The sequence below is a fragment of the Triturus cristatus genome, chromosome 5_2 (genome assembly GCF_964204655.1).
Source record: "Triturus cristatus chromosome 5_2, aTriCri1.1, whole genome shotgun sequence".
Classification (NCBI taxonomy): Eukaryota; Metazoa; Chordata; class Amphibia; order Caudata; family Salamandridae; genus Triturus; species Triturus cristatus.
In genome coordinates, this window is record NC_140588.1 from 1,069,678,816 (window position 1) to 1,069,703,521 (window position 24,706).

General features: G+C 48.3%; 1 protein-coding gene across 3 annotated transcripts in view; it reads left to right on the forward strand.

The window, feature by feature from the left end:
- Positions 1-24,706, forward strand: part of KIF4A (kinesin family member 4A) — a 286,675-nt gene that overhangs the window by 46,344 nt on the left and 215,625 nt on the right. For all 3 annotated transcript variants that reach the window (XM_085608378.1, XM_085608380.1, XM_085608379.1), the window contains exons 4-6: positions 20,077-20,267; positions 20,360-20,449; positions 21,436-21,602. In XM_085608378.1, coding sequence (XP_085464504.1) covers positions 20,077-20,267; positions 20,360-20,449; positions 21,436-21,602 — 448 coding nt within the window. The remainder of the gene's footprint in view (positions 1-20,076; positions 20,268-20,359; positions 20,450-21,435; positions 21,603-24,706) is intronic.

Below are 24,706 nucleotides of genomic sequence, written 5' to 3' on the forward strand. Positions count from 1 at the left end.
CTTTACCTCTACCTAGTTTTTGCGTTCCACTGTGCTCTTTGCACACTAAATCTCACTTTGGTGTTAACACAGACAGCTTCCTACAGACACCGAAGAGCTGCAGAAGCAGAGGGGAGAGAAGCAGCGGCTGACTGGTGTGAGAAAATGCTATCTTCCTTGCATGGTATGCCCCCACTTTTTGCTGATGTACTTTGAAGGAGTGTTCCCTGGGCTCCTGCCAATCGGGTACGCAGGGCCTGTGTTCCTTCCCTAAAAACTGCATGAAGCCTAAACCCAATTGGCATCTCTGGCCACATGTCAGCCCCTGGTAAATGGTACCCAGGGCCTTGTGACCAGAGAAGGCCCCTAAGGGCTGCAGCACTTATTGTGCCAACCTTAGAGGCCCTGTACCCTGACACACGCACACACACTGCCTTTGCAGGCGGAGTGTCTTGGTGCAGAACTAAACAGTCGACATGGCACACATCCCTGTGTGCCATGCCCACAACACACACTGCCCTGGCATACCTCAGTCACCCTTCTAGCTGGGTGCCCTATGCCAGTGGTGTGGGCACAGGAGCATGAGCCCTGTGCCCCTACAGTACCCAGGTCCATTCCTGGCCACTAAGTGCAGTGCTGCCATTAAGAGTATATGGTGCTGGCAGGTCGTCAACAAGAACTCCACAGCACCATGATGGCAATACTGAAGACTGAGAAGTTTGGTATACATCTTCTTAGCACATTAAATCCCACACTGGCATCAGTGCGGGTTTAATGTACCATGCGCGACGGAGAGCAACTTGGAGTTGCCCCCTGAACCTAACCTACAATCCACGTCCTGTCTGAGGGGCTGCTTAGGCTGCCACACAGCAGACATGTTGCTGGACCCCTGCGTAGAGCCATCCGCACTTCTGAGCCTGCAACAATGCACATCCTGGGCGAGGTGCTAGGTCACCTCCCCCAGAATGGACAGGGGGTAAGCTTCAAAGGCATGCTGCCTTTGTGAGCTTCTCCAGGCCACTTGCTGTACTCAGCAACTGGCCCCCACCGGTTCTGACACCCACTCTGGTGGAAAACCCCAAGGGAGGAAAGTGGGTGTGCCAGCCTCTGCCAACCCCACTCCTCAGGTGGGGGAGGTGAGGTGAAGCACATCTCCGGGCTCTCCCCATCTTGAAGATGGGGAGCCCTGCCCAATCAGGACTAGACTACTGGCCCCCTCCCACAGGAGAGTGGCAAGATAGGGGGTGAACTCCCCATTGGTTCCTTCCCTTTACCTACCTGTAACACCCCTAAATTTAGTATTTAGGGGCACCCTGAACCAACCTTCCTCAGATCCCGAAACAAGCAAGAAGATCAAGAAACCAGAAGACCTGCCGTGCAACTGCTAACAAGAGGAAGACACCAACTGATTTGGCCCCAGCCCTACAGGCCTGTCGACCCTCGAACCTGCTCCTGCTAAACCCTGGCGTCTCCAGTGGTCAGCAACCTCAAAAACCCCGAAGGACCTGACTGCCTTGTGACTCTTAAAGACTGGGACTCCGATGAGCAGTGGTTCTGCTCAAAGCAAGTAACAAGCCCCTGGTGCCAACCAGGAACCGCGACTCCTGCACACTGCATCCGCCAAGCCTGGCCTGTGCCGGAGTGGACAAAGACCACGAGGATGTGACCCCGAATCCAGCACCCAAGGACCCTCCTCGACGCTCCTGACGACGCCTGCAGCCTGAACACCAGAGATTTCCCCCCCCCCCCCTGCCCCAACTGCGACGAGCAGAGGGTAAGATTTCCTGATGCCAAAAGGCACCCTGGCGCCCTGTGGCTCCCCTGTGCCCAACTCCTGGGTGCCTACCTATCCTCCAACTTCCCAACTTACCTCTCGAAGTGGTGGTCGCAGCTGAAGAATCTTCGTCCCCGAGCTTGCAGCCTTTGTTCGTCACTGAGCTTCTCTATTGAAATCCATCGAGTGGCTCACGGCTCAAAAGCACCTTGCACCCAGCCGCCCGAGTACCCCTGGCAGTGCAACATCGCAAGATGGCCGCTAAGGAGGGAGCTTGCTGCTAGAGCTCCGGGGTTTGGGATAACCAATACTGGTAAAAACGCCGTGCAAACCCCACTATCCACCCGTCCTTCAGTCATCCACCTGTCTCTCTAACGCCTGCACTCTGGATCACATGGGGAAAGATACTTGCCCTACGAGAGAAGATCGTTCAGCGCACCGTCCCCCGATGGTTGCCTGGTAGCCAGATGATCGCAAGATAGAGCGGCGGTCACCCAGGGTCGTCCCGTCTGCATCGGATGATTAGATAAACGCTGTATACAGGTCAGACTACGCACACCCCAATGCTGATGTATACAGATCAGACGATGCGCACCCGCATCGGAGCTCTCTATGCGAGGCCGGGCGCTGGTATGTAACCAGGTGATCGACTGCATGCAATTTGGAGCGGCGCTTTTCTAAAGCGCTGCATACCAGCCAAGGTCTTATCAGCAACATCGCTCGGATCGCTGGATTCTCGTAATCAACGCACTGGTTTCCCCCCAGTAAGGCTGCAGATTACTGCTTTGCTGGCTGCCTGACTTTAAAATGGCGGCTGACGCGGACATAATTTAACTGTATTAACCTGTACTGAAATCTAGTTAAGGCATCCAGTGTCAGTGTAGCCTGCTTTAGTTCTTGCTCTCTCTTCACCCAATGCCCGGACCATCAAGAGAAAAGGGACTGCACTATATTAACAAATCAACCCTACCCCCCAAAGAATGGCAACATCGAAAGGGCAACAAAGGACTGGGCAGCAAAATAGAAAAGGACCTCACAGACATAAGATGAGCCTAAAACATCGAAGTATAAGACAGCGGCCATCTTGGAAGGGCTCAGCATAACTCAACTAAGGGAAATATAAGACCCAGGAGGGCGAAGAGGGCACAGCAACAATAAATTGACCGGCAAGCACCGGAAGACAGATAATGACATACAAGTAAAGTCTCCTCTAGGCGGAAACCAATCTCCTCTCAGTAAATAATGGCGGAATTCAATTTAGAACCAGCAGGCACTAACTCCTTTGTCATAAAATACCCAACTAACCTATCTAAGAATGCAGTCAAAAAATTCAAACACAACCTAATTAGAAAACACCCAGAAACTCTGATCTCTAACCCCCTACTTCAACCTAAACAAAGGCATAATTATTAACGACTTGATGATTTTCACCAGAAAAACAAATAAATGGTGCACTGCCATTACAAAGATGGTCTACGTAGAAAACCTAAACAACATCACACATGGCACAAAGTTTATGGTCGCACCGTCACCGAGACTTAGAGCGGAGCTATGCAGAACTATCTACAAGAACGGCATTGTACTTGTACAAGCAGCCAACAACGAGCTAGAAAAGTTTGACAACTTTTTTCCAACATTTAAAGAGTACGTAGACCACTCAAGACTTATCTGTTCAACAATGGACCACACAAGACACACTACTCACCTCCAACAATGCCGCCACAGACTCCGCAATCAGAGACCCTCTAGATGCTCTAGATCCACAAACTACTATGATACCAGGAGACACAACGCTAACAGGAGGCTCATTAGATGGAAGTGATACAGAGACATGTGAAAATTCCACACCATATGCCAATACCGCACCGACGCCACCTCAGCGAAGTATAAACGCCACCATCTCGAGCTTTGACTACATGCAGAACAGTCAACGGGAACCTCCTTCTGGAAGTAGAGGATACGAAAGCTAACACCCCTCTCATACCATATTCATCAACATCACAAGGTACTTCAATGACTTTAAGAAACTCTTATTGTAACGTAAGATCTAGAGCACAGGACGTAGGGAGCGCACCCCACCCCACTGCCACTTACCCCTGAAACAATGACAACAAAACCCGAAATAGGCAGACACATACTCTCATGATATCTTCTCAGTCTCAAAAGGAATTTGAAGCTCTTCAAACAAAAGTGGGTAACATGTCAAAGGACATTTCAAGGGCATTACAATCTTTGGAAAAAATACTCAATCACGGCAAACACCCACGCCAAAGTCGAAAACGCCCATAAATCAGTGCATAGCTCTCAAGAAAAGAATAGAGAGACAACCATGCCAGTATCAAATAGACATAACCGACCAGAGAGAAATCTTAAATACCAATCCGACGATGAAACATTAACCATATTGCGCTCATATGAGCCGGAAGCTAGCAGCAGAGGAAATTAAATCCGTACCGATTGATACTAATGGAAAATCCTGGCCTAAGAATAGGAAACCCAACCTTAATAATCTACAAGTCCAGCTATCTGCCGATACTCGAGAAATGAACAATACAGGGAAACCACTACTATGCCTCCTGCTCAACTGTCGGTCCGCAGCAAAACATGCTTCAGACATCGCTGCCCTCATAGTTAGCCAGGAAATCGATGTAACTATTCTAACAAACATGGCTTACGGAATCCTCTTCCCCATTTATAGATCTTCTGGTGCCCCCTCGCTATAACATCGTGAGATTAGACAGACGAAATAAGACAGGCGGTGGTATAGCCTGCATACACCGCTCGGACAACCAAATTCAGTCCGACCCTCACGAATCCTGTGAATACCTAGGCATCAATGTAAGAACAGCAGACAATCAAAGATGCAACCTGCATGCGCTTTGCCACCCACCAGGCAATAATGCTATGTTCATGGAACAGTTAATGGAGATCATCACGGCTAACTAACAATCCCATTAATAACATATTCCTAGGCGACTTCAATTTACACTGGGATGACAAATGACAAACAGATCGACACTCTTAAAGACTTTTTCACAGATCTAAACCTTATTCAAGCATGCACACAACCAACCCATTCGAAAGGGGCAACCTTAGACTGGGTAATCTCAAAGAGGAAAGATATCACCATTCAATCAATCGCTTCTTGTGATTGGTCAGACCACCAATACCCAATATAAAAAAGAGCAGGACCGCGCAGCCTGTCAAACTGAAAGTGGACCCGGGACACCAAAGACCCTACTATGGAGCTACTAATAGCAAGATGTGAGAAGGGAATAGATCCGCGTAACAACTTGCTGAATGTTAACGAACTCACTGAATACTACACCAAATCAATGACTAATGTAGTCAACTCCACCATGCCACTAAAAGTAAAGAATTTCTGAGAAGGATAAAAATCCATGGTTTAATGAGACATTGAATGAAGATGGGGGTAAATTGAGGATTGCTGAAAGGAAATGGAGCCAGCACCCATCATCCCCCAGCTTAAAACACTCAGATCAGAAACGAGTACAACAAAAAAGTACTAAACTCCAAGAAGGAATACTTTAGATTGGAACTTGACAGCGCCAAAATCAGACCACGGAGACTATTCGAGATATTAAAACAACAATCTAATAAGCTGGCCAAATCTGCACACGAAACCATTAAAACTCAACTGAGCTGCGAAGAATTCTCTACATTCTTCACTGACCAGGACAACACGCTAGAAAGAGAGCTCAGGCTGGCAGCCGACAATCTCCCTAGTCAATTACCAACACAAAACAATGATACCAAAACAAACGACCGTGAGATTGAAAAACAATGCACATTGGGCAACCTTCAAGCTATATGACCAAAATACCATTTGACAACTCTCGGATATCAAACCTAACAACCACTACAATGACCCCCTCCCCTCTAAATGCTTAAAAAGAATCCATCATATCGTCGTCCCTGTATGGACAAAGATAATAAATGCCTCACTATCTCAAGGGATCTTACCGGAATGCCTCAAAGCAGGTCAAGTAACTCCCATCATCAAAAAATCGACAGCGAATCCAGCAGAGCCAAATAATTTTCGCTCAGTAACCAATATCCCACTACTCGCCAAACTGATTGAGAAATGTGTACAAAATCAACTGAGCAGCCACATCGCCAAATTCAAGTTGCTGGACGACTGCCAATCCGGATTCAGACCAGGCCACAGTACGGAAACAGCAATCTTACATATAGTGGATGATGCGCTGAAGGCCCTAGATCACAATCAAACATGCCTACTAGTTCTTCTTGACCTGTCGTCTGCCTTTGACACGGTAGACCACGCAAAACTGCTAACCAGGCTTCAAGACAGGATGGGACTATCTGGAACTGTTCTGAAATGGTTTGAATCCTTCCATCAGAATAGAACTCAAAGATTCCTGGTCAACCAAACGCTCTCCCCATCATGCCCAAATTCGATTGGAGTCCCTCAAGGATCAACACTATCCCCATCATTATTCAACCTTTATGTCGAACCCCTCACAGAAATCCTCTGAGACGCATGCATATTTTATCACATGTACGCAGATGACACTGATCTACATCAAGATAACTTCACTGTAAGACATAAAGAAAATGAATGAGGCCTTAAAAATATCATTACACTGGTTATCTAGCAATCATTTGAAACTAAACGCTCAAACTGAATTCCTATTAATATCACCACCGAAGAAACCCACAGAAGTGAAGGAATGGACAAAACTGATCACAGCATTAAACTGCACACCTACACTAGTTGATTCTGCAAAATCACTGGGAATCACGCTTGATAAGAACCTAGACATGAAAGCCCACATCAAATCAGTGACAAAGTGCCCGGTTTCACCTGTACTATATTAGAAAAATGAAACCTCATCTCCACAGCGGACCTCAAACTGGCAGTCCAATCCTTGGTTATTTCAAGGATTGAATATGGATGTACAACTTTAACAGGTCTTTCAAAAATCTCCACAGCTCCACTAAAAGCCTCTCTCAATGCGGCCGCAAGACTCATTACTGGATCCAGAAAATTCGATCATATCTCACCTCACCTAAAAGCATTAAGCTGGTTACCATACGAAGCCAGAATTCAATTCAAACTGGCATGTACCACACACAAAGCGCTCCACTACAAATCTCCGAGGTACTTAGCTCAGAAAATAGAGCTTTCGGGTGGAAGCAGACCAGGTAGGAGCTCCAAAGAGTTGCTGCTGAAACCACCCATCTTTCGGAAGAAGAAAACGTATGACAGAGCTTTCTCCGGAGCAGCCCCCAGAATCTGGAACTCACTCCCCCCAAACATTAGAAAAATTCCAAACATAGCAACATTCAAGAAGGAAGCAAAGATCTTCCTAATGAGCAAGTTCCTTCCATTGGCTAGACTGTTCACCTTAGCATTGTAACTAAAACCCAAACGTCGACCGGGCAAGTGTCTGATCGAGAACTTTCGGAAAGGACATCAGAATCATGTGTATAGAAATACTATTACACTTTGTAAAAGAAATGGATAAAACTCATGTACAGGAATATTATATTAATGCTGTTATCCGTGCTGTATTACAAATGTTCCACATGTAACTGTGAAGCGCTCTGATACCCAAGGGTCCAGTCCGCGCTATATAAAACTCTATAAATAAAATAAATAAATGAAAAATGTCCCCACTTGCCCTGAGTAAGTGACCAGGAGCCCAGCTCACACAGCTGCGTGGCCTGCTTGCCAGCAGCCACCAACCAAAGGGCCCCCTGCCCGCCATAGGATAACATTGGGCCTAAGTCTCTGCACCCGGCTGCCCCTGTGCTGCTGAGGGTGTAACCACTGTACCTACCTGAGTCTATGCCCAGAACCTTAACTCTGCCAGTCGAGTACTTACCCAAAAGCCGATAACTCACTGTTCTTCCATAGGGTAACATTGACTGGTTTCACCTTGGAAATTCTTCTAAGTGTAGAATTTTAAAACTTTAAAATATTTATCTAAAATCAGCCGAATAACAAACAAAATTACTCACCTGCTATTAGGAGAGATCCCAGTGCTGGATCTTGGTGCCCAGCACTGACCCTGAAAAGTAATTACAACTGTACTTGCCGCTAACTTGATTTTCCTTCCATAGGATAACATTGCCTGGTTTTCACCAGAAATTCTTCTGTGTCGATTTTTAAAACTTTCAAATATTCCTTAAAAATCGCCTATATAACAAACTATTTCTTTCAACTGCTTACAGGAGATGCCCCAGTGCTGGATCCAGGATCCAACACGGAGTAAGAAAAAGTAACGATAACCCCACTTACCTGCTAAGCGAATCTCCTCCCATAGGATAATCTTGGTGATTCTGTGTGAAAAAGTTTCTAAGTGTCAACTTTTAAAATGCAATAATATTCCTTAAAAATCATACTTCTAACCAAAACGTTTTTACTCCCCTGTTTCCAGGAACTGTCCCAGGACTGAATCTAGGATCCAGTCCTGTGGTAAGAAAAGTAATCCAAAAAGTAACTAATTGCATTTACTTCGAAATTCCCATTGAGCTCAATGCATAATTGTGTTTGAAATTGTGTTGCCCATTGCAACAACTGTAGCTACTGTATTCAAGTCTATTGCCTATTGAAAGCATTTATCCAAAGCATCTCATTCTGAGAGTATATTTTGATACCTATTGGTTCTAAAATAAAACAATCATATATTTTTATATACAAACCATTGGCCTAGAGTTCAGTTATTGAGTGTGTGAGACCATTTGCTGACTGAGTGTGTACCACAAGTGCTTTACACTGTCCTCTGATACTGCCTTACGGCTCGACCAAGCTACCACTTTAGAGAGTAAGGTTATATCTAACTTTAGCCTCTGCCAAACATCTGGGGACTGTGGATTCTGTGCACACTGTACCCATTTGGGAACACTATATACAGAGCCACTTTCTTACAACTGGGTAACCACCCTGCCAGCCTGTCTGCATCTCTTGACAAAATCTGTTTCAAAGTAGACTCGTCCTGCATCTGTTGACTCCAGGAACCTGGGATGACTGCCTGCCTTCGATCAAGACCTCACATGAACAGCAGACCTGTTCTACACCCTGCCGGAAATATAAAGCTAGGACAGAGTCCTCCGTAACTGCCAAAACCTGACTCCTAAAGCAACCTGTTAGACCTGTCAGCCCTTTGGGTGGTCCCTCCTCATCATTATTTATTTTGTCCCACTTTTGCCTCAACCCCTGTTTGAATTTTTCCTTTTTGGGAACCACCAGACTTTTTAGTGTTGCTGCAGATTCAGGGAGCCATTTTAGCTACCCCTGAAACTTCTGTCTGAGGGCCTGGAGCACAAAATGGTGGCCACCTGTGACATCACCAGCATCCACTGGAACCTACCAGCACCTTCCAGAACATTCCAGGAGATTCCAGAACTCTGTGACATTTGTAGACCGTTTAGAATGTTGGGAGGATAAGAGAGGCAGTTGGCAGTTGGAGCTGGCAGTTGGCACCTGACTGGTGAAGAGAGAGGAGCACAACAGTGAAGGAGGAAGGAGTGAAGCAGCAGGGGTGGAAACTTGTGCCTGGAGTGGGGTCCATAAACCCACCCTTGATACTTGTCCCTACTGATGGATCCCAGCCTATAGCCCTGTGTGGGAAAAAGACAGAAGAAAACCATCCTAAGGACCTGGACAGCAGGAACAGGCCTTAGAACCAAGAAAACAGCAAGATTCTGACCTGAGAACTGGTTTCCCTGGAGTCCGGCGTCGAGTAGCCTGAGACCTGGAGCCCGAGGTGGAGAAGCGGCGCTGACTGAAGTAGCAGACGTCGTACCCGGAGCCGCCTGAGGTCGTGAGAGGGCGCCGACGGAGGTCGTGAGGAATACCAGAGGTCGAGGAGGAAGTGAACCGAGGTCGAGCGAGCGGCGTCATCGGAGGAGTGAAGTCCGCCCTCCGGAGTCGTCGGAGACCGAGGTAGAGGAGCACCGGAGGTCGGGAGTGAGGATCGCACTCCGGAGTCGCCCGGAGCCTGTGAGGAGGAGCACCGGAGGTCGGGGTGAGGATCGCACCCCGGAGTCGCCGGAAGTCGACATCGAGGCCAGGCCGGCCGACGTCATCGGAGCCGAGAGCGCCATCGGACCAGAGCCGCCCGAAGTCGACATCGTGAAGAGACTGCCCGACGCCGTCGAATCGGAGGTCGAGATCGAACCGAGGCCACCGACATCGGACCGGAACCGCCTGCCGGAGTCGTCAAAGAACTGACATTGTGCCGAGGCCGCCGAGACCGAACCGGAACCGCCTCACGGCGTCGACGCGACTCCAGCGGCGTCGGAACATCAGAAAAAGGGCAGTAAGTGGAGTAGAGGGCGCCTAAGGCCCTGTGGAGACCTGAGAGACTATTCTAAGGGGCTAGGGAGGTGCTGAAACCCATCTGACTGTGCCTGGGGTGAACTGGGACTAACCTAGAGAGGTTGTGTGGAGAAGGAAAGCCAGGGCATTGGTATTTCCCCCCTTTGATCTACCTCAGTTTAGGCCTCAGCCTTGTCCCAGCCAGGGAGTAGCCTCCCCCCTCAAGCCTTCCACAACCCTACAAGCTGTGCCTGGGCCAAATCAGCCCTTAAGAAGTGAAGTGTCATCTGATTATATGAGGGGTGCTGTATACTTGTAATTATTTATTGGGGATACTGTATTTATTGAATTTTTATCTATTTATTGCTGCACTATATTTATAGGTCCACAGGACTTGTTGGTGTACAATATTTATTGGTACAGTATTTATTGCCTCAAAGTATTTAATTGTCTGTATATATTGCACTTGTATTTATGCCCTGTTATTTATGATCACCCCTATTTATTTCATCAAACAGCCAATATTTATTTGACCTGCACTAATTGAAACTTGTATATTGTGATTGACCTATTTATTTTTCCAATCAGCAACTAAGAGAAAAAGATAAAGAAGAATATTTTCATAATTTTTACGGTGTAGTCGTTTTTGGAACGGATGCACGCATGGTTATTGTATGGGTATATTGTATGCTTAGCACTGCGCCTGTTTCCTGACCACTCGAGCCAAGCTACCACAGTGTGTTCGGGGAGTCCACCACCACCCTGCGGAGTGGGAGCGGGCGTTTCCAACATAAATTGGTGTTCAGTGGTGGGATAGAGCTGTGCCTACATATACTCAACAATAACTGTGGGTAGTCCATAGGCCTACACCGGGAGTTTTCTCACAGCGGCCTTCCTAATTGTGGGTTTTTGTTTTTTCCAAATTTACTCTGGTGGTGGGAGGAGGTATTACTAAAGGTACCCCCCTACATTGTTACTGCACAAAACCTGTCCTCTAACCTGAGTGGGCAAGATGGAGTTTGTACTGGAAGACTTAGACACGTACACTGTGGCCCAACTCAGGGAGTTTTGCCAGCGGGAGGGGGTGTACTGTCCCCCAGGAGCAAAGAAGGGTGCACTCCAAACCAGCTTAAGGGCTTGGGGGGAGGCACGCCGAGAAAGCAAGGCTGAGGAGGAAGACAGGGATGGAGAGCCTGACCCCGAGGGGGCTGAGATGTACCAACCTGAGGTGGGGAACCTGTCAGCAGGGCCCAGGACACTTTCTAGGAAGGGCAGCACTGTCTCTAGCGGGGGCTTATCCAGCGTGGAGTTAGCAGATCGGAGAGAGAAAAGACAGCTCACATGGGATTTAGCAAAGCTGGAGAAGGAGAAGGAGGAACAGAGGTTGGCTCATGAGACGGAGAAAGAGAGGATGGCTCATGAGATAAGACTGAAAGAGATAGAGCTTCAGATCTTAAGAATTGGGGCACCAACTGTTCCTAATGGTGGCAGCAAAGACCAAGAAATCACCAGGGAATCCAAACCTTACCTGCCAAAGGACATAGTAGCTAGCTATGGGGCGGGTGACGACATCGCCAAGTGGCTAGCAGCCTATGAGGTCTCGTTGAGGGCCCATGGGGTTCCAGTGAAGTATTGGGGAGGAGGATTGTATAGGTACATGCCTCCAGCTGGTAGGGATGCTTTATTGGGCCTCGAAGAGGATGAGCAGACCCACTACCCCACCATGAAACTGGCGCTCATCAGAAAGTTTGGACTAACACCTGAAAAGTACAGACAGAAGTTCAGGGGTAGTCACAAACTGGGCACACAGAATTGGGTGGACTTCCTGGACTATGCAAAGAAGGCACTGGAAGGTTGGATTCAGGGCAGTGAAGTAAGGAACTACGAGGAGCTGTTTGACCTAGTACTGAAGGAACACCTACTCGAGAAATGTTTCCCTGAACTGCGGCAACACCTGGTGGATAGCAAGCTGACCAGCCCCCGGAAGCTTGCTGAGGAGGCGGACATTTGGGCTAGTACCCGGGTGTCCATTAGGGGGACTGGAGGGGATACTCAAAAGGCCGGACAGGGCGCCCCCCAGAAGAAAGAGGGAGGGGAAAAGAAAAAGGAGTTCTCCAAAGGCCCCCAAAATAACTTCCAAGGGAAGGGAACAGGATTCACCTCTAAGGCTAACCCACCCAGAAACCCTAATCCTGGCCAGAGTCAGCAGCCAAGGGTTGTCCATTGCTACGAGTGCGGTGGCGTTGGACACTATAAAGGAGATCCGAAGTGTCAGAAACGATCACCCCCTCCCACTGGAGGAAAGCCCCCCGGAGTAGCTAGTGTAGTGCTCGGGGAGGAGATGCCCTTAACTAAGGGAAGGGAGTGGGCGGGTGTCACTTTAGTGTCCCTGGGAGAACGGGAGATGGTTCCTAAGATCCAGGTGCCCGCAAATACCGCAAAGTATGGGCAGTGGATCACCATCAACGGCCAAAGAGGGGAGGCTCTGAGAGACACAGGAGCCAGTATGACTATGGTGCGTAGCCAGCTGGTGTCTCCAGAGCAGGTAATTCCCGATGTACTCCACCCAGCCGCGATGGCTGACGGCAGAACAGGCCACTATCCCGTGGCCGAGGTTCCCTTTGAATGGGGGGGGGTTGCAGGTTCACTTTGAGTTGCCGTAAGCCCTGCCGTGCCAGTCGATTGTCTGCTGGGCAATGACATGGAGCACAACGCTTGGAAGGAGGTGGAATACCGGACTCACACAGAGATGCTGGGTACACCTGACTGGGCCTGTGTTAGCACAAGGTCCGAGACTACCCGAAGAGGGAGTTCATTCCGGCTGGAGCCTGGAACAAAGGCCCAGCCAGCTGCCAGTCAAGGGAAGAACCGAGGACAGGAGGAGCCTGCCTCGGCGTCTCCACCCCGTAGGACGGATAGGCCACCGGAGGTGGTGGACCAGGAGTCTGCGGAGGGGGACGTTACCAACCTGGAGGACCTACCCATCCCGGCCGAGTGGCACGTGGAGGGAGGCCCGTCCAGGGAGGAATTCTGCCAGGGCCAGAGGGAGTGCCCTACCCTTGAGGGGCTGAGGCGACAGGCCGAAGCCCAGGCAGCAGGGAACGTTGAAGGGAACTACAGTGTTTACTGGGAGGATGGCCTCCTCTACAGTGAACCCAAGGCACCCCTACATGGATCGTCACGAGCCTTGGTAGTTCCTCAACGTTATCGAGCCTTCCTTTTAGAGTTGGCTCACGAGATACCATTGGCAGGACACCTGGGGCAAGACAAGACCTTCGCCCGTCTTGTCCCACACTTTTATTGGCCTCAGATGAAAGTGTCGTCCGATACCTACTGCCGGACATGTGTGTCTTGCCAAGCCAGTGGGAAAACAGGGGTGAAGCTGAAAGCTCCCCTGGAACCACTCCCTGTCGTTAGCACCCCCTTTGAAAGGGTGGGCATCGACATTGTGGGTCCATTAGATCCACCAACTACAGCTGGTCACAGGTTTATCCTGGTTCTGGTGGATCATGCCACACGGTACCCAGAGGCAATACCTCTGAGGACCATAACAGCACCTGTTGTGGCTAGGGCCCTGATGGGAATCTTTACCCGAGTGGGTTTTCCCAAGGAAGTTGTGTCCGACAGGGGGACCAACTTCATGTCAGCATATATGCGGGCAATGTGGAAGGAGTGTGGAGTGACCTACCGGTTCACAACTCCTTACCACCCCCAGACCAATGGTCTAGTGGAAAGGTTTAACAAAACCTTAAAAGGCATGATCAGAAGTCTGCCTGAAAGCCTGCGGAGGAAATGGGACGTCCTCCTACCCTGTTTACTTTTTTCCTACAGGGAAGTGCCACAGAAGGGAGTGGGCTTCAGCCCCTTCGAGCTTCTGTATGGGCACCCTGTACGTGGACCTCTTAACCTGGTGAGAGACGGATGGGAAAGAACTCCCAGAAAGCTCCCCCAGGATGTGGTGAGCTACATGCTGGCCTTCCGGAGCCAAATGGCTAAGTTGTGGAAGCAAGCTTCTGACAACTTGGAAGCCAGCCAAGCAGTAATGAAGGCGTGGTATGACCACAACGCTCACCCGGTGGAGTTGGAGCCTGGCCAGAAGGTGTGGGTGATCGAACCAGGAGAGCTTAGTGCCCTCCAGGATCGCTGGTCAGGACCCTTTGAGGTGTTGGAGAAGAAGGGTAAGGCTACCTACTTGGTGGACTTGAAGACCCCTCGTCAGCCCCTGCGGGTGCTGCATGCCAACCGCCTCAAACCCCACCACGAGAGGCCCGAAGTCATCTTGATGATGGTGACTGACGGAGGAGAGGACGTGGAAAGCGAGCCTCTCCCTGATCTGTTTGCGTCTCAGGAAAAGGATGGGTCGGTGGAGGGAGTGATTCTCTCCCCATCTCTAACTCCTGAACAGCAGGAGGACTGTCGCCAGGCCCTGGGGCAGTACTCTGCGTTGTTCTCCCTTGTCCCGGGTAGGACTCACCTGTGCGTCCATGACGTGGACACAGGAGACAGCCCACCTGTGAAGTCCAAGATCTACCGGATGTCAGACAAGGTGAAGGCCAGCATTCATAGTGAAGTCACTAAGATGCTGGAGCTAGGAGTGATTGAACCTTCTAGCAGCCCCTGGTCTAGTCCGGTGGTGTTAGTACCAAAAGCTGCACCACCGGGTGCCCAACCAGAACTGAGGTTCTGTGTGGACTACCGGGGACTGAATTCAGTGACAAAAACTGATGCTCATCCGATCCCTAGGGCGGATGAATTGATTGACCGGCTGGGAGCTGCCCAATATCTAAGTACCTTTGACCTTACTTCGGGGTACTGGCAGATCTCTTTGACTGATGGAGCAAGGGAAAGGTCAGCCTTCTCCACGCCCAATGGCCACTACCAGTTCTGTGTGATGCCCTTTGGGCTCAAGAACGCACCTGCCACGTTTCAGCGCCTGGTAAACCAGATCCTCACCGGAATGGAGAGTTTCTCTGCTGCTTATCTGGATGACATAGCCGTCTTCAGTAACAGCTGGGAGGATCACTTGCGTCACCTGCAAGCTGTTCTCCAGGCCCTGAGACAAGCTGGATTGACGATCAAGGCCAGCAAGTGCCAGATCGGGCAGGGGTCGGTAGTGTACCTTGGACACTTGGTGGGTAGGGGAGCGGTGCAACCCCTCCAGGCGAAGATCGAGGCCATCATGGCCTGGGAGCCCCCCAAGACACAGACTGAGGTCCGAGCATTTTTGGGCCTCACGGGATATTACCGCCGCTTCGTGAAGGGGTACGGTACCATCGTAGCCCCTCTCACGGAGCTCACGTCCAAGAAACAACCTCGACGGGTAGTCTGGACGGAGGCTTGTCAGCAAGCCTTTGAGAAATTGAAGAAAGCCATGTGCGAGGCCCCGGTCTTAAGGGCCCCAGACTTTTCCAAGAAGTTCATTGTCCAGACAGATGCATCAGAACATGGCATTGGGGCAGTGTTATCGCAACTCAACGAAGAGGGTCTGGATCAACCCGTGGTCTTCCTATCCCGGAGACTACTTCCCAGGGAACAGAAGTGGAGTGCAATAGAGCGTGAAGCCTTTGCAGTGGTATGGGCTCTGAAGAAGTTGCGGCCATACCTGTTTGGCTCGCACTTCCTAGTTCAGACCGACCACCGACCCCTTCGTTGGCTGATGCAAATGAAGGGGGAGAATCCCAAGTTGTTGAGGTGGTCTATTTCCCTACAGGGGATGGACTTTCAGGTGGAACATCGGCCTGGAGTGGACCACGCCAATGCAGACGGTCTCTCAAGGTATTTCCGCCTTAGTGATGAGAACTCCCAAGGGGTTGGGTAGCTCTCCCCACTTTCAGCTGGGGGGGACGCGTGTTAGACCTGTCAGCCCTTTGGGTGGTCCCTCCTCATCATTATTTATTTTGTCCCACTTTTGCCTCAACCCCTGTTTGAATTTTTCCTTTTTGGGAACCACCAGACTTTTTAGTGTTGCTGCAGATTCAGGGAGCCATTTTAGCTACCCCTGAAACTTCTGTCTGAGGGCCTGGAGCACAAAATGGTGGCCACCTGTGACATCACCAGCATCCACTGGAACCTACCAGCACCTTCCAGAACATTCCAGGAGATTCCAGAACTCTGACATTTGTAGACCGTTTAGAATGTTGGGAGGATAAGAGAGGCAGTTGGCAGTTGGAGCTGGCAGTTGGCACCTGACTGGTGAAGAGAGAGGAGCACAACAGTGAAGGAGGAAGGAGTGAAGCAGCAGGGGTGGAAACTTGTGCCTGGAGTGGGGTCCATAAACCCACCCTTGATACTTGTCCCTACTGATGGATCCCAGCCTATAGCCCTGTGTGGGAAAAAGACAGAAGAAAACCATCCTAAGGACCTGGACAGCAGGAACAGGCCTTAGAACCAAGAAAACAGCAAGATTCTGACCTGAGAACTGGTTTCCCTGGAGTCCGGCGTCGAGTAGCCTGAGACCTGGAGCCCGAGGTGGAGAAGCGGCGCTGACTGAAGTAGCAGACGTCGTACCCGGAGCCGCCTGAGGTCGTGAGAGGGCGCCGACGGAGGTCGTGAGGAATACCAGAGGTCGAGGAGGAAGTGAACCGAGGTCGAGCGAGCGGCGTCATCGGAGGAGTGAAGTCCGCCCTCCGGAGTCGTCGGAGACCGAGGTAGAGGAGCACCGGAGGTCGGGAGTGAGGATCGCACTCCGGAGTCGCCCGGAGCCTGTGAGGAGGAGCACCGGAGGTCGGGGGTGAGGATCGCACCCCGGAGTCGCCGGAAGTCGACATCGAGGCCAGGCCGGCCGACGTCATCGGAGCCGAGAGCGCCATCGGACCAGAGCCGCCCGAAGTCGACATCGTGAAGAGACTGCCCGACGCCGTCGAATCGGAGGTCGAGATCGAACCGAGGCCACCGACATCGGACCGGAACCGCCTGCCGGCGTCGTCAAAGAACTGACATTGTGCCGAGGCCGCCGAGACCGAACCGGAACCGCCTCACGGCGTCGACACGACTCCAGCGGCGTCGGAACATCAGAAAAAGGGCAGTAAGTGGAGTAGAGGGCGCCTAAGGCCCTGTGGAGACCTGAGAGACTATTCTAAGGGGCTAGGGAGGTGCTGAAACCCATCTGACTGTGCCTGGGGTGAACTGGGACTAACCTAGAGAGGTTGTGTGGAGAAGGAAAGCCAGGGCATTGGTATTTCCCCCCTTTGATCTACCTCAGTTTAGGCCTCAGCCTTGTCCCAGCCAGGGAGTAGCCTCCCCCCTCAAGCCTTCCACAACCCTACAAGCTGTGCCTGGGCCAAATCAGCCCTTAAGAAGTGAAGTGTCATCTGATTATATGAGGGGTGCTGTATACTTGTAATTATTTATTGGGGATACTGTATTTATTGAATTTTTATCTATTTATTGCTGCACTATATTTATAGGTCCACAGGACTTGTTGGTGTACAATATTTATTGGTACAGTATTTATTGCCTCAAAGTATTTAATTGTCTGTATATATTGCACTTGTATTTATGCCCTGTTATTTATGATCACCCCTATTTATTTCATCAAACAGCCAATATTTATTTGACCTGCACTAATTGAAACTTGTATATTGTGATTGACCTATTTATTTTTCCAATCAGCAACTAAGAGAAAAAGATAAAGAAGAATATTTTCATAATTTTTACGGTGTAGTCGTTTTTGGAACGGATGCACGCATGGTTATTGTATGGGTATATTGTATGCTTAGCACTGCGCCTGTTTCCTGACCACTCGAGCCAAGCTACCACAGTGTGTTCGGGGAGTCCACCACCACCCTGCGGAGTGGGAGCGGGCGTTTCCAACACAACCACTGCACCAGTCTCCCCCAGCCAGAGTTGAAGTTGGTCAAGTGGGACAACAAGGTCCTCCAGAGCTCCTGTCCATTGTGGTTTCACCCCTCATGGACTCCTCGCTTGTCTGCATCCTCTGCACGCAGGCCCCATCGACTGTGACTGCTCTTGGTTAGAAAACTGACGCCTAAAGCCACCTTTGCATCCATTGCCCTAGGGCCGTGGAGAAGAGGATCCTAGGTGTCCCTACGGCCCCAAGAATCGCAAGACTTTAATCCCCCTGTTGCTTCAACCAGACTTCCAGCAAGAGCCTACAGCCTCTTTTTCAGGTGACCTATCTCCATAGAAACCTATTGGGCTCCTGATACGGTTTGGCACCCTGCACCCAGCCGCCCGTGTGCTGCTGGTTGTGTGCTGCCTTGGACCTTGCCCACCACTCCCCTTCACTCCCGGAGATTGGTCCTGTAAGTCATTGTCCTGGGCTTGTTTGCAGAACTTTATCCTTCCATAGGATAACCTAGCAGAACTCAAATATTGCACTAAGTACCCACTTTTTGAACTGAAAAGAATTTCCATTTAAAAACGTACTTAACTATACGGTTTTTCTCTGCCTAAACATTTATAAAGAGACTTGCTATTTTTATAAATCAAGTGTGGATCTCCTCCTTGAAGTGTCATTTATTGATCATTGTGTGTTTGCAAATGTCTTGCACGCCTTTGTGTGAAGCCTAAGGCTGCTCTACCAGGCTATCCTCGAACAGTACTTTGGGATTGCATGGAAAGCCCTGGACGCTTTACATGTATTTCAAATTTCTGATGTATCACAAAGAGCCAGCTTCCTACAGTACAAAAAGGGAACAATCACTGATTGTTTCATTGTTTGAAAAGAAAGGCATGCACTTTGAACTTTTTTTGCACAAAGTTCATCCAGGCCTGTTAATCCTGGCTACTTCCCTTTTCAAAGCTAAATGGCACTCAGACTGCACGTGAAGGTGCATCTCTGCCTAATGGCAGACGAGCAACCCACTGTAAGGTCAGTGTTTTCTTATTTATGGATAGCAATGTCGAAAGTAAAGTACCAGGGGGTGTCCTAGATTGCTAATCCTATATTTAATGGGGTTGTATCTGTGTAGTGAAAAGTTCAATCTGCCCAGATGAATTAATATGTCGTGAAAGTGGTGCTAATAAAATAATTCCTGTTGTGTTAAATGAGTGTGCTTAGCAATGGAATAGCACTTGTGATATTGTCTCAAGTGTAGGATATTTCAATCGCAGGAATCCTTCTCGATCCCTTAATTACTACTCATCTGCATGCTAAGTCTTAGTTTTTGGTAATCTTACTATAAGCTCCTATGCACTCTATAATATTTTAGAGAAATGTTATATCGATACTGACAGTGGCGCGAAGGGTGAAGGATTGATTGCCGCCTGTCCTGTTGCAGGGGACTGATTTTTGTATATTTTTAATTGATAGAATTTGACAATATGCTGCGCCTTGTTGTGCGGATGTTCTTATGGAATGTTTGTTAACTTGTGTAATGTATTTGGATGGATTTTGATTTGTATGTGCCTTTTATATTGTAGGGCAGTTTGCTGATGAGACAAATTGAATGATAAATGCCTGTGGAAAAAAATGTAATGAGCCTCTGTGGCAACTAAGTACAATACACAATTGCAAATGGAAGATTTTGGGTTCTTAAAGGAACCGTGCCTTCTTTTTTTTTTCTTTCCTTGGCTGCTTAGTGTCTGTCTGAATTTCCTAAATATTTTCCTTAACTTTGGGTAACAAGGTTACCATTTATGCTGCAAGTACTTTACTACAGATAATTAAAACTGTTTTGGGAAAAGCGTGATATTTTGAATCTATGGTGTTCTAAACTTGCCTATGGTCTCCAGTACACCTTGGAATGCAGCCACTGATCCAGACAATACCGTGTTTTTGCAGCCTATTACTAGTGAATAAATGGATGGTTCCTGTGAGCAAAAACAAGTTGTGTGTAGAGGGAAAATCTCTCCTGTTTTTTTTTGGCTTGGTTGTAGATTGTGAAGACTTGTGTAAAGATAACAAGAAATCTACCCACTAATCTAACTGAAATATAACCGTGTAAAGTAGGTTGTGCATTATCCGCTGTGGTTTACTATTTTAAAGGCATTTTCTTTCTACCCAGCTTGAGGATTTTTGCGGGTCTTAACATTTTGCACGTTCTTCCCACAGGATACAATGCCACCGTCATAGCTTATGGCCAGACTGGCTCAGGGAAGACTTTCTCTATGGGTGGCGCGTACACACAAGACCAGGAACATGAACCTACAGTGGGCGTTATCCCCCGTGTGATACGCACCCTGTTCAGAGAAATCGAACAGCGGCCTGACTGGGAGTTTCTACTGAAAGTATCCTACTTGGAGGTAGAGCTTCTGCCGCCTTTTATCTATATATTATTTTTCAAAAGACCTGACTCCAATGTAATAGTTTGCTCCTATTCTGTCACAATATCTAGATCTACAATGAAGAGATCCTGGACCTGTTGTGTTACGGAAACAAATCTTCACAGATCAACATTCGAGAAGATCCTAAAGAAGGCATAAAGGTAACACTCTGGCAGCCCCTGTTTTTAAACCCAAAGCCCTGAATCGTTTGTAGGCATCCATGATGACTCAAATGCCATATGCTCAGATGGATGTAAATATGCGTGGCCTTCAAGAAAGTGCTGGTCTATCCCGGATTTGCTGGCATTCTTGTTTAATCACTGTTCAATGTTGCACTTTTTTTCATAGACTGAATTTTATTAGTTTTTGAAAGTATATTACACCACCCAACATGTCGCAGGCACAACCGTACAGTAAAACATGAGTGTATTGCATACATCCCCCGTATCCCACCTGCACATATCCATCATGGTAGTCCATGTTACTCCAACCATGTTCTCCATACCATTGCATGTTTTTGGGGACATCCCCAGGCCTCATATCTGGCTTTCTCCTGTGCCGCGCACCAATCCATCGCTTGTATCCACTGAGCTAGAGGAGGGGAAGGCAGCTGCCATCCTTTAGCAATACCTCCGCCAGTGCCACTCCAATCCCCACTAGGTTCTTGGCTCCCCCGGCATCACCCCTCCCTCTCAGGACTCCCAACAGAATGGGCAGCGGTCGGGTGTCCATGGGCTCCCCACCACTCTGGATAGGACCGTAATGTTGCACTTTACACAACCAGTTTAATTTATGGTTTTTTGTGAAGTTGACCTAGACTACTGGTGTGTTAGAGCAGTGCACAATAGGACATGAGTAGTATTTCAAACCGTTCTAAATGTATGCATTTAAGATGGTGTTTTGCATTCTTTTGTATTATATCAGACTTATAACAAATTTCAAGATTACTGTCTTGATAGAGTACCACGACCCCTGTTTTAAACCTCTTGTGACGTTGTTCTTTGCTTCCCGTTAGACAAGCCCCTTTGTGTATTTGCAGAGGTTCTTAAAGTGAAAACCTTTTTCTGTAACTTCACTCGAAGGGTTACAAGTCTGTATATGCATCTTCAGGATCCTCTATGGGTAAATCTTTTCCTATCTATTGCAGATTGTGGGTTTGACTGAGCGCGATGTGGTCTCTCCTCTGGAAACTGTGTCCTGCCTGGAACTGGGCAACAGCTGTCGGACGGTGGCTTCTACTGCCATGAACTCCCAGTCCTCACGCTCCCATGCCATCTTCACCCTCTCCGTTGACCAGAGAAAAATTGGTGATAAGTATGTGCGAGTATTACTTCAGACTGCTTCACGAAAGGGCAGAGAATTTTCTCAATTGTAAATGCTATATTTAGTGCAGGTAGTGTGTAGTTTTTATGCTTTCTGCATGAATTATTGTTGGGGATCTAAAGGCTTGCTTGCCTAATCTCCAGGGGTCAAATATGGGAGGGCACTTGAAGAATTTGAAACAAGTGCTGCTAGGTTTTGTCTTGCTATATGCTAACCTGCGTCCCCCAGTCTGAACCCACTTCCCCCTATTTCCTTTGGTGCTTTCTGCTCTGCTTTCCCCGTACTAGTTGAATGTTGGTTTGCAATGCACATTGGAATGTTAAATGGAAATTTCTCTTCTAATACTCTGAGCAGAGGAGCTGTAGTTAACCTCTTCAGTGCCCATGATAGTCATGGAGCACGGTTGCGCTGTGCCCATGACGAGACTATCTCGTCATGAACCCCACCCACTAATGCAACGCCCGGCACAGGAGGGGGAAAGGGCGTGGCACTGAAGGGGTTAAAACCCAGTTTTTTTCCCCATGGATCATAACGAATAGTTAATTTATGCTTCAAGGAATTGATTTAAACGGCATTTGCATAGTTGTCACTTTCAAGTGTTCCCTACAATAGACTCATCGCGCCACTGCAAGTCTGGTCATCCAACGTTTCTAAGTGTCTGACTGAAATAATACCATGTGATGGGTTAGTGAGGAGAGCCATAACTAAAACATTTTTGTGTGCCTATGTGCACTCTTGTTTTAAGCTGATAATAATTTATTTGCAGGTTTTGTGCTTCACTTAAACCAGTGGAAACATACAGATGCCATGTGTTTCTTTTTGTGAGAAGTTGGAAGCATTGTAGAATGTAAATGTACTTTGACAAGCTGTACAGGTATAGAAACGAAATGGTACCAAAACAAGACTTGGACAATGAAGGGGTAAAGAACCTCATAAGGGCCTGTTCTCTATTGAGCGCAATTTAAACACCGAATGAAATGTATGCACACACTGAAAAAAACCAGAGTAAAGTATAATCACAGTGACCTCGCATATTAAATCTCTCATGACCTGTTCTAGGACATCCTTTAGGACGTCTGAAATTACCGACCATCATCCAATTAGTGGCTCGTTTGTTTCATAATTGACATAGTGACGAGTGACTACCATAGTACTCTTCTACCTAATGTTGTACAGCATGTGTCCAGCTAATGGGTGTTTACAAAATGCATGTGCTCCTAACGCATCATAGGTGTGTGGACGTATTGAACACGTTATAATCTTTGTATTGAAGAGTAACCGTTGACGATTTGTGTTCACTGTGTTCCACATAGTTTTTTTGCAAAAAGTTCCCAGCAGGACAAAGATTCTACTTACTACATATTAAGTATTGTAAGCAGTCTTGAGTTATTAGACAGAATAGTCTTTGCATGATAATTTCTACTTAACATAGAAGAATGTGTCCACCAGGTATGAAACTATGTCCATGTGCTTGTTTTGCTTCAGAAGATGGCCTAACTGTAATGTTTTGAGCACAGTAATAAGGCTGCAGGTGGTATAATCTTTAGCACTTTGTCCTTTGTTTATATTGTCTTTTTTGCCAAGTGTTGCATAGTGCACACTGTTTTAGTAGATACACTGCAGTGTTAAAAGGTATTTCTCATGAGGGTCACTGTCTGCAAACAGTGTGGTACAGAATAAAACCTGCTCAATACAGTGAATACTGGTTACAGTGCCAACTTCTTTACTCATAACTTTATTTCTCAATGCAAGTTCGATGACCGGCGGGGAGTGGGAGGGAAGAGGGTGTTGATACAAATAAGAGCTGTCTGTAGAAGAGCATTCATTTTGGAATTGACGTTCAGTATTTTTGAGCTTGACTTTGTCTTAACAGTTGTATATAGATTGAACACAGTATGCAATGAGTGTAGGAAAGTGCCCCTTTGTGACATAATCACCCACTTTTTGCTCTTAGGTACTGATGTTCTTGAGTGGATGTGTACTGGGTCCCTGCAAACCAGTTCCCAGTGCGCTTTCCTCAAAACAGCAAACGTGTTCAGCTGTACCCCAATGAGCAAGAACTCGAGCACCCCTGTAAGGCCATAGTAAATGGTAACCCGGATATCCAGGGCATGGGTAATAAAGAAGGTCCCTAAGGGATGCTGAATGTATAATTCCAGGGCAATAACCGCACCCATTTCTCCCCCAGGACCACCAAAGACCCTTTTTCCTGCCAGAACTGTCGCTTCCCCTGCATCGCCGAGGATACCGCCCAAACCATGTCATCAGCTAGACCTCCGGAAAGATCCTCTACTTCCTGATATAAGCACGCACACTGGGAAAACGTGCCACAGAAATCTGGGACACAACGACCCACGCCCTGTATTCATCACAGACTTGGCTGAACCCCACTTCTGCTCCAGACCTTGCCAGAGCCTACAAGATCACACACCGGGACCGATCGACAGACCGTGGAGGCTTCTCGATAATCTACAAAGATAACCTCAAATGCTCTACTACAACAGACTACTCCACCCCCTTCATGGAGCACCTCCACTTCCATCTCCGAACGAACTGCAAAACCACCATCCGAGGCACCCTCGCCTACAGACCTCCAGGACCCCGCCCTGCCTTCTGCAACGCCATCCCCGACTTCATCGTCCCTTTCGCTGTTGACTTGATCCTTTACATCCTCCTAAGAGACCTCAACTTCCACCTTGAGAACACCGAAGACGCCAACATGACCAACCTCTGACTCAAACATCTGGTCACAGCATCCCCCCCCCCCCTTTCCCCCCCAAACTGACAAATACGATCGATCCCATCTTCTCAGCCAGTAACAGAGTAAAATACACCTACACTGAGGAGTTCACCTTGACCAACCACCATTGAGTCCACTTAGTCATCTCGGAACCCCCCAGCCTCCAACGCCAGCGAGACACTGCATAGCTGTCCAAAGGTATCTGAGCAGTGATAGACCTATGCAGTCAACTCCTGCCTACCCACCACCACCACCGAAGACTCAGAACAATCGGCAGACTACTTCACTGACTGGATCACGCAAGTGCTGAGTAACTTGCACCGAAGAAACCCACCCATCCCAATTGTTTCACAGA